We start from the raw sequence: 10,151 nt of genomic DNA on the forward strand, positions 1-10,151 counted from the left end.
CCTTGCTGGAGGGCCAGGTCTCTGGATGAGCCGCCAGGGTCCACTCTAGCAGCTTCTTCGAGAAAGGAGGCCTCCCCCTTCCTGGAGCTGGCCGGGCCCCGGGAAAGGCCAAGGATGAAGACAATTTCCCACCCTAAGCAAGGAGGGTAGTAGCAGCGCAGGTCCAGGTCGGCTCCTGTTCAGAGCTGAATAATCTGGAGCCTTTGAAGAAGGATTTCTGAAAAGCCATCAGGAGTGAATCATTGACTTAGGGAGGCGATGAATCAAAGGGGAGTTCATAAAACGGCAAATGAATCGGGTGTGCGAACAACGGAGGCACTGCTATTCCCCAGAACCCTCCGGGGACAAGAGAGCCGAGAGAAAAGAAATAAAAATAACACGGGGCCTTTCGCCTGCTTGCCACAAATCCGAGTCAGCCCCTCCTTCCATGTGGCAAGACCGAAGGGACAGACGGATGAGACCCGGGGCAGGGGTGTGAGGTGGGGCCAGAGAAAGGTTCCCTGGGCAGGCTCGGCTCCCTGGTCCAGGCTGCGGGTGCAATTAGCAAACGCCTTTCCCCCTTCTTTTCAGGAGCCCTCACAAGAAAGAACACTGATTTTGACGAACACCCAAAATAATGTGAGATCAGGCACCATGCATTATGCATGAGGTCTGATTTAACATGAACATTATTTCTTGTGTACGAGACCATATGCCTCCGTGCTGTCTCTGCAGCCTAATAATACCCAGACCCACCCTGGTCAGGCTCAGCCAGAGACACGTCCACTGGGGGTGTGCGCGTGGGGGGCGCTGAAGCAGTGCCCCCTGGTACTTGGCTCGTGTGAGGGGAGCCCATTCAGATGCCCTGGAGGTGGGCGGGAGGTAGGTCATGCCCCTAGAGAAACACCAGGGAGCTGGGGGTGGACATGACTGTGTGAAAGTGCCAGTGAGTGTGTGTGAGTGTGTGTGTGTGTGTGTGTGTGATCAGAAGCCTGTGACTAGGAGATGCTGGGTCCATGGCGTGGCCATGTGGGGACATGTGTTCGCTGAGGTTGTATCGCACGAGCGGGACGATGGCAGGAACAGATAGATCTGATTGCTGTGTGTGTTTGTATATATACACGCATATGTATGTGTGGGGGTGTGTGTTTAAAAAATAAGATCACACATACATACAAACACACAGCCCAACTTTAATTATCTGAAGAGAGCAGGAGAGATCTGGGAGGAGCTGGGAACAATGATGGGCAGGGGCGTGTTTGGAAAGCGGTTTGTGTGCTTGAAATCACGAGAAGAGGGGACCCCGTCAAAGGGTGGAAAGGACGGCTGCAGGTGTTGAATCAAACAGCACAGGTGTCAGGTACCCTGTGACACATGAGTGCTCAGTGCCAAGGACCGAGAGGCTGGCATTGGACAGCCAGACGGTGGTTCGGGTGTGCCCGCAAATGTCAGCGTGTGTGTGAGCAAGCAAGCTGGCTGAGCGTGCGTCGGGATTTTAGGAGGAGGAGTGGTGGCCATGGGTGCGAGTGGGCCAGACAGAGGAGGCAGTTGTGATGGTGAATTTCCGGGAGGGGCTGTGGGAGCAGGCGGGGCGGCAGATGGAGAAGGGTCACGGGCAAGCCTGGGTGGGTGTGAGGCAGGATCGCTTCCTTTGGAGACAGTCGTTGCCTCTGCTCTACCTGGCACCCTCAAGAGCAACCAACTTGATGCTGATTTGGAGGTAGGCTCAGCGGTGAGGTGGCCCTGGTGACTGTTGCCATGTCCCAGCTCAGGGACCTATAGAGGGCAGTCCTCCCACACAGAGGCCTCCCAAGCAGCAATTGGAGCCATGAATGGAGGGCCAAACACTAACTCCAGGGCCTTCAGATATGCTGGGCAGGGGGAAGACTGAAGGCTCCTCCGGCTTCAGGCACTAAGCCAGAGGCCCTTGTGAATCCCTTTCACTAAGGTCAAGGGGAGAGGCCAGGCCAGGTAACCAACCAGCTCTCACTCTTCCTCCTGCTCAGGTGGGTCTCCTTTCTGGGGCTCAAGCCCTACTGGGGAAAGCCTGGGTCTGGGGGAGTCACTAGTGGCTTGACTCTCCTACATGCCGACCCAGAGCCCCCTCCAGAGGGGACTTGACTCTAAAGAGCCCTAAGTGGGCAGCTGTGTTTGGGAGTCAGCTAGTCCTGTGGACACCCAGTCAAGCCCTAGGGTCAAGGGTTGATGGCACAGGTCCTCAGCTCTGCAGTGTAGAAGCCAGCACCACTTCCTGGGGCAGGTGGAGGGGAGCGAATACAGTCATTCTGGAGGTGCAGGGCCAGGCACCTTCTGGGTCTGCCTGGACAACCACAGGCGACCACCATGGCCACTTTCCTTCTACGCATTTTAGCCAACCTCCCATGCTGCAAGTGTTCTCCCAGCTCAAAGCAGCAGCAGGGTAGCTCGGACCGGTCTTTCCCCCTCCTACCTCTGGGAGCAGCTATGGATTTGCAGGTATAGTGGCACATGCACACATTTGTACACTAACACACAGAGGCGCACATGGGGAAAGGAAAGTTTTAACTATCAGAATCTGTGGCTGCATGATCTTAGAAAATAATTTTGTTAAAAACGAGAAGGGGAAGGGGACTGGGTGAGAAAAATCCCAAACCTGCTGGGGAAAGCTTGGGCTTCCCAGGAGGTCAATGCCAGGGACATTTGGCTCCCTTGAATGAAAGGAAGTCTGAAGCATCCTTCAGGAATGAACAGGTAGATCTGAATATACATGGGATAGAGAAACCCGGGTCAAGGTCACAGCCGACTGCCGTTCCCTAATCTACCCAGGGAGTAAGGCTCCAGGGAAAACCATTTCTCTCTGTCGCCTATGGTTTTCTTCTTACACAATCAGATGTGCTGTGATTCCTACCATCTTCTGAGGCTGGAGGCTGGGGGAAGGAGCCCCTTGGGACCTTCTGTGACCAATGGGTGGGTTACTGGGTAGCTGTCCCAGGCTGGTGTCCCATTAAGCAAAATCCTCACCAAATGGGAGGTTTTCTTCCGCTCACTTTCCCACTTTTTTCCATTTTTTTTGTTCTACTCCTCAGCTGCTGCTGGGTCTTGGGGGCCACATTGTTTTGCTGTTTTTGCGTTGACCTGCTTAATACTAAATCCACCCTCTTGGATGAGATTAAGCAGACAATTAGGAAATCAATCAATCAACTGGTGTCAGCTGCAAGCAGAGGCCAGCACAAGGCTCTGTCTTTCCGGCCACCCTTCCCAACCTTGAAACCTGCTGCAGCTCAGGGTGGTGCAGGCGCCAGGGAGCTCTGAGCTACACTGGCTTCCATTTCAAGGCCCTGAGGCTGGACAAATCCAAGAAGGAAGAAACGAGGAGGGCATAAGGGACCACTTTGAAGTTGCATTCTTAGTGGAGCAGCAAACGAGGGGCCTAGGTCGGGTGGCCAGCGGCTCCCGGTCGCACTGTCACCCAATCGGCAGGTAAAGTTTCTAGCCTTCTTTTTAAGAAGCATGGGGAGGCTCCCTGGCCTGCCAGTGTGGGGAATGGACTGCCTGGGACACTGTGCTAATTGCAGGGCTAATCGCTCACTAAGCTGGACGGAAGGAGGAAGAGAAAAAAAAAAAAAAAAAAGGAATATTGAGAGGCTGGCAGCCTTTTTATACTTGCAGAGACCTCTCCCCCTGAGATGGAGGGGCAGAGCCCAGGATGTTACCAGGAACCCGCAGCATGCGTAAGTCATCCTGAGGCCTCAGCTCCCCAGAGACAGCCAACTTGGGGGCCTGGGAACACCTCTGGGTGCCTGAGATGCTGTCAGCTGGAGTCAAGGCCTCTTACAGGCCTGGGTTTGGACAGCTTCCTGGCAGAAGTGGGCCCTGCACATCCCCTCATTGGGGACACAACTTTCTCCCTGGTCAAGCCATTGCGTCCTTGAGCTTTGTCTCCACGAAGAGTAAGAGAAACCTCATGCGGTTTCTCCTAAGAAGGGAAAAGAACTGCATCTACAGAGGAAACAGGAAGAGCTGTTTTATTAGCATTTTTCGGAGGAGGTGTTTTAAAGGAGAAAGACGATCTTAACTGGAACACACATATCTGAGGCTTTGGCCCCGGACTCAGAGCTGCCTCAACCATTCTGATTCTGGGGAGGGGGGCACACTGCGCTGATGGCTTGAGAGGCGGAGGTCTGAGCATGTCTATATTCCCTCCCAGGTCATGACTGCATGGCCCTGGAGTCCTTACACAGGCATAAGCTTCACTCCCCGGGGTTTGCTTGGGGACCCATCCTTTGAGAAGAGGTGCCAGGGCTTTCTGGTGGCACAGCTGTTCAGGCCTGACTCCTCCCCAAGAGAAGTTGGGGCAGGTCGTTTGTTTGTAAAGAACAAGGACTAGTTTTGCCCAAGGACACAGGTGGGGGTCTTGGCCACTCAACTCCCACAGGACCCTCGTCTAAGCTGTTAGAGCTGCCAGCAGATCCAGGCAGGTTTAGGGACCATTTGTGTGCGAGTGGAAAGCCAGCTGGGGTGAGGTTGGTGGGGGGGCCTGACTCAGCTTCCACCTGCTCCAGGAATGGGAATGATGAAGCTGGTCTGGGCCCCACCCACGGAGTGCAAAGTGAAACCAAAGTCAGGGGTGAGGGTGTCAGGAAGAGGATACAAAGGTGCCTGGTTGGTGGTCCAGGCAGAGAGACAGAGGCTTCTTCCCTGACCCAGAAGGGCAGCTGAGTTGCGCCTGAAGAACGGGCGACGTCTTCAGGCGACGTAAATTCGTAAATTCGTTATGGTGTCTGCAGTGTCTCAAGTCCTGCTCTGGTCCCAGGATAGTCTGTTGATGGGAGGGGATACAAGGTAACCTCATCTTCCCTAACCTCACTCACCTGAGGCCATGGTCCAACTTTTGCCCAAGTCACAGATAGCCCTGATACTGGCCTGGAAGGTCTGAGTGGTCACCTTCCTCCAAGACAGTGAGGCCAGAACTTTGGGGGAGGCGAGCCAGGGTATTCCATCCCATCACCCACAAACCAACCCAGCCCTGGTAGTAAAGAGGACAGGACACGGCCCTGGGGTACATGTTTATGTGAGTAATAAAATATTTACTATAACATAAATATAAAGGGAACTTCCCAGTCTACATTATTATTATTTTTTTGCAATAAAGATACAAAGAGAATGCACCAAAAACATTGTTCCAAAAAATAATAAAAATAAAATAACAAAATTTAAATTCAAAGGTAACAGAACGAGAAATGGAGAAGGGGGGGAAGCTCCAAACACATCCAGAAAATAAATAGAGATGGATCAGAAATCTGGAAATCATATTAAAATATCTTTTTCGGATTAGTGGGTGTACAAAATCCTTTAGGGTGGGGAGGGAGGGCAACCCGGAAAACCAAAAATAAAAACCAAGCACAAAATGTTTCTTTCTCCCCGCCAGTGTGTACATATCTCACATATTTACATGGTTCCCACCTCACCCCAAACTTGGGGAATTTCTCTCCAGGCCTCCCCCAGCATCCCGCATCCCAGGGGGCTGGAAAGGGAGCGGGCTGAAGCTGCAGGGATTCAGGCAGAAGGTTCTCAGGGAACGGCTTATTTCTACAGCTGGTTAAAAAATATCTCCAACTTTTCCAAGTTTCGTTTGTTTGTAGCCAGGAGGGCAGGGCCCCGCGGGGAGCGGGGGCCCTGATGTGCGGTGGTCGGTCTGCGGCCGGGCAAAAGCCCTTCCCATCCGCGTGCGCGTGGGAGCGTAGACCCCTCGAGCTTGGCCGGGAACCGAGCCGGAGCTCGGATTAAACGAAACGAAAAATGAACACTCGAATTTTTTTTTTGTTAGTTTTTGTTTTTGTTTTTTTTTGTTTTGCTTTTTTTCGGGGTAGGGTAGGGGAAGGTAAGGGGGAAAAATAAATTAGGCTAGATTAAAGCTTTGGCTATTTCCTGCTTTTATACACAGACGCGGCTCTCGCGGCCTCCCCTCCGGGGCCCGGATAAATACAGTATACAGCGATTTAAATTAAGGGCGCGGGCAGAGTTAGAAGGACCCCCGGAGCGGAGAGGCTCCATGAATAAATAAAAACTGTAAAAAACCAAGCCCGGAGGAAGGGTAAGGGGGAATGGGGCGCATCCTTATGGGAGAGAAGAGGCATGGAGCGAATAAAGTGACAGTCCCCCACTCTCGACCCGCAGGCTCGGGAATCCGCGCCGGGGAGAGGGATGGGGAACCCTCCTCTCTTCGTCCTCTCTCCCGGGGAATCCCTAACCCCGAACCGCGTTACCTGTCGCTGTGGGGAGGCCGCTGCCGGGATCCGGCCCCGAACAGCCCGGGGGGCAGGGGCGGGGGTCGTCGAGGGGTTGGGGGCAGGGAGCAGGCGGCGGGCAAGATGCCCGTGGTGAGTTGGCGCGTACCGGATCTTCGCTCCTCTTTCTCGGGGCTCGGGCGACGCAGCTTACTGGCCGTCTTCGCCGCTCGCCGGAGAGGGTCGTCCGGGTGTTTGGTTTTGTTCGAAAGTTTCTGGGCTTTTTGTAAAATCCAAAGCAACCGAACAAAAAGAGTTCAGGCCGCGCGGCGCCTCGCCGCGCACCGGCGGGGGGCCTGGCCCGCGGGGTCACTGCACGGAGCCGGGCAGTGTGTGGTGGTGGTGGTGGTGCAGCGCGGCCGGTGGGGGCGGCGGGGGCGCCGAAGGCGGCGACGCGCCGCCCCCACCCGGTCCCAGCTCTCCGGGTGCGTAAACGTCGTCCATGGGCGGGTGGCCCGCGCCGGCCGCCGGGGTCATGCGCTTCTCCTTCTGCCGCCGGTTGCAGAACCAGACGCGCACCACCTCCTTCTCCAGCTGCAGGCTGTCGGCCAAGCCGGTGATCTCGTGCGCCGAGGGCTTGGGGCACTTGAGAAAGTGGCTCTCGAGCGCGCCTTTGACCCCCACCTCGATGGATGTGCGCTTCTTGCGCTTGCGGCCCTGCGCCGCGATCTTGTCCAGGTTGGTGGGGCTGCCGCTGGACGAATCGGTCTCCTCCAGCCACTTGTTGAGCAGCGGCTTGAGCTTGCACATGTTCTTGAAGCTCAGCTGCAGGGCCTCGAAGCGGCAGATGGTGGTCTGCGAGAACACGTTACCGTACAGCGTGCCCAGCGCCAGCCCCACGTCGGCCTGCGTGAAGCCCAGCTTGATGCGCCGCTGCTTGAACTGCTTGGCGAACTGCTCCAGGTCATCCGAGCTGGGCGCGTCCTCGTCCGAGTGGTCGCCAACCGACGAGCCACCGCCGCCCGCGCCCGGGTGCAGGTGCGCCGCCGCCGCGTGCAGGCCGCCGGCGTGTGCATGTCCGTGTGCGTGTCCGTGGGCGCCCAGGTGCGGCGGAGGCGACGGCTCCAGCTGTGCCTCGTGGCCGTCCTCGTGCAGCGCGTGGTGCAGGCCCGGCCCCGCACCGCCGCCGCCCGCCGCCAGCATCCCGGCCAGGCCGCCGCCGCCGCCCCCTGGGTAGGCCGCCTGTGCGTACAACCCTAGCGGTTGGGGCTGGTGACCCCCGCCGGCCCCCGGCGACGGTGACATAGCCGGGCCCAAGTGGTGCGCCGTGCCGCCCTGTGCCCATGCCGCGCCCGCGTGGGCCGCCCCCTGGTGCACCAGGCGCGCGTGGAAACCGCCGCCACCGCCGCCGTCGTCGGCTCGGCCGGTGCCGCCGCCGCCCGCCTTGCCGTGTTCCAGGTGCGGGCCGCCGGCCCAGTCGCCGCCGCCGCCTCCTCCCGTGGGTAACCACTGGGGGTGCGCTAGGCCCACGGGGTGGCCCGCGCCCGCGCCCAGCCACTCGTGGTGCATCAGCTTCTGCACTTCGCGGTACGCGGCCCCAGCGTGCAGCCGCTCGGCGGCCGCCGCCGCCGCCGCCGCCGCAGCGGCATCCGGGTGCATAAGCGGTCCCGTGCCCCCGGCTCCGCCGCCGGGGCCCCGCGGCAAGTACTGCGCGGTGGTGGCCATGCCGCCCCGCGCCCTGCGCCGCGCCGCCGCCGCCGCCGCTCCGCTCCGTCTGCGGGCCCCGCCGCCGCGCTCCGCCGGCTTAAAGCCGGGACCCGCTCGGCGCTCCGGAGCCCCACCCAACCCGCCGCCCATTGGCTGCCCGCGGAGCCGCCTCCCGCCCCCGGCCGCGGCCCCCGCCCCCCGCGCCCGCCTGCCGCCCGGCCCGGCCGCCCAGAGCTAGCCATTGGACCTCGCTCCCGGGGTCCCGCGCGCCGGCCGTGCTGATTGGCCGCTCGGGCTTCATTCACAGCCCCCCTACAGTCCGCGTACACACTCACGCCCCGGGGGCGCGGCCGCCACGTGGGGAGTGGCTCGGGGGCGGCACTGGGACCGCACCCCCTCTCGTCCTGGCTGCGTGGGCCCAGCTTTCCCTTGGCGCTGGAGACTCCGAGCCCGGCGGGTCCCATGCTCCACGCGAGCAGAATTCCCGCCGGTCTCCCGCCGGGGTGGCCAAAGGCGGTGGCGAGGATGGCGGGCTCCGGGAGGCGCTCGGGCTCTGAGAAGCAGCTCAGTCCTGCGCTCCTCCCTCCGCAGTGAGGAGCCGGCATTCCCGCGGGTCTCGGCGGCTGCGAGCGGGAAGCAGCGTGGGTCCCCGGCTCGGTTGCGGCGCGGCTGCTCACCTCGTCCGCCTCGCCTCCCGCAGCTTCCATCTGGCACGGAGCTCTCCTCTGGGCGCCTCCTCGGCCCGTCTCGTTTTCCTTCTTTACCCTATAGAACCCCCAGCGCAACTCCGTCGACCTCCATGGCCTTGAGACAGTGTCCGGCGCGAGCAGAGTCGGACTGGCCCCGACTTCACGCCTCTCTCGGGCTCTCCTCCAGGGCATTGCGGCCCAGGTAAGGACCGCGCGGGTGGCTCGGGGCCAGAACGGCCCGCGGCAGCGATGCTGCGAGGAGACGGGAGCTCCTATGACCAGGCCGATTCCGACGTTCCTGAGTGATAGGACCTGGAGATGGAGACTGTGACTCTGGGAAAAATGCCGCCGACGAGGGTGGTGGACATAAGGGCCCATGGGTATCTGACCCACGGCGCCGCCACCTTCTCGCTCCTTCTCCTCCCTTGCCTGCACGGCTCATTGGCCTGGGTCATGGCGGGTCATGCCCGTGGGGAAACTTGCTCTAGGTGAGGAGTGGTGTGGACTTGGGGAAGGACGCGGCACTTCTGAAATCCAGCGTGCAGGCGGGGAGCTGTCCAGCCTTGCCGGGTGCCCTGGCCGGGAATTTAACCCATTGGTCTGGGGCTGCTGAAGAGAACTGGGATTGAATTGAAGAGGCCTTGTTGGAAAGGTGCTGCGTGTCGTTGGGGGTACCTACTCATTCACTGAGTCCTTGAGGGCTCCTGAAAGGATTCTGAGTGGACTGGGATCTCAGCAGCAACTCTTCTGTGCAATGTTGGCTGGAGGCTGAGTGGAGTTAGCTCCACGTCCTCTCTATGTTGAGACCTGGCTCTCAGGAGTCTTCTAGCTAAATTCACCTCTTTTCTGTCCTTGATATTGCCTCCAATGGATTCATAGATCCAAAGACCCTGGGGTCCCAGATTGCAGGACTGAGCTAGGGGCCCAGTTAGGGCCTTACTGGCAGGACAGGACTGTAGAATAAAGTCTCGGTGTGTGAATAAGAGTGATGGGGGCTCAGGTGGCAGGTGCAGTAGGGTGATCCCAAGGGTGACTGGGACAGGGTCAGCTGTCACAAGGGTCATCCTTGGGCACAGGCTGTGCTCATCTAGGCCCTGAATGCCCTGTGACTAGCCTCCAGCTAGTCCCTTGAGGGACAGAGTGGGACAAGGCAGGATCATTGTCTAGCCACTGGGCACTATCCTGAGCAGGCTTCTTAGGTACCTCTCTCACTGCAAGAGCGGTGATGGAACTCCATGTCTGAACCTAGCTAGGGTTTCTGGGCTTTTCTGGACTCTGGCCCAGGAGATGGTCACCCTGAGGCAGCTCAGGACTTCCTGGTCCACTCGCCTTCCTGGCCTCTCTCCCAGGCCCAGGAGGTAGGACTGGGGCTGGAAATGTTACAGTGAAGTCTCCTGTTACACCAGCCCTAACTGGGCCTGCGTGACATTGAAGCTTGGGCTTCCAAACTGGACCTGCCACTATCTTCCTTGGGTAAGAATAACTCTGGTCCAGTCTTCTAGGGCTTGGTTCTTTGACCTGTGAATTGAGAATAACAGTAGTACAGGCAGCCCACCTGTCTCACTAAGGT

The 10,151-nt window shown here is 58.8% G+C and overlaps 1 protein-coding gene across 1 annotated transcript; it reads right to left on the reverse strand.

Moving 5' to 3' along the window:
* POU3F1 (POU class 3 homeobox 1) lies at positions 5,013-7,933 on the reverse strand. The gene has a single exon (XM_003356318.5). It carries the CDS (start codon positions 7,908-7,910, stop codon positions 6,555-6,557), a length of 1,356 nt encoding a protein of 451 aa, XP_003356366.3. The 5' UTR covers positions 7,911-7,933; the 3' UTR covers positions 5,013-6,554.

The sequence above is a fragment of the Sus scrofa genome, chromosome 6 (genome assembly GCF_000003025.6).
Source record: "Sus scrofa isolate TJ Tabasco breed Duroc chromosome 6, Sscrofa11.1, whole genome shotgun sequence".
Taxonomy (NCBI): domain Eukaryota; kingdom Metazoa; phylum Chordata; class Mammalia; order Artiodactyla; family Suidae; genus Sus; species Sus scrofa.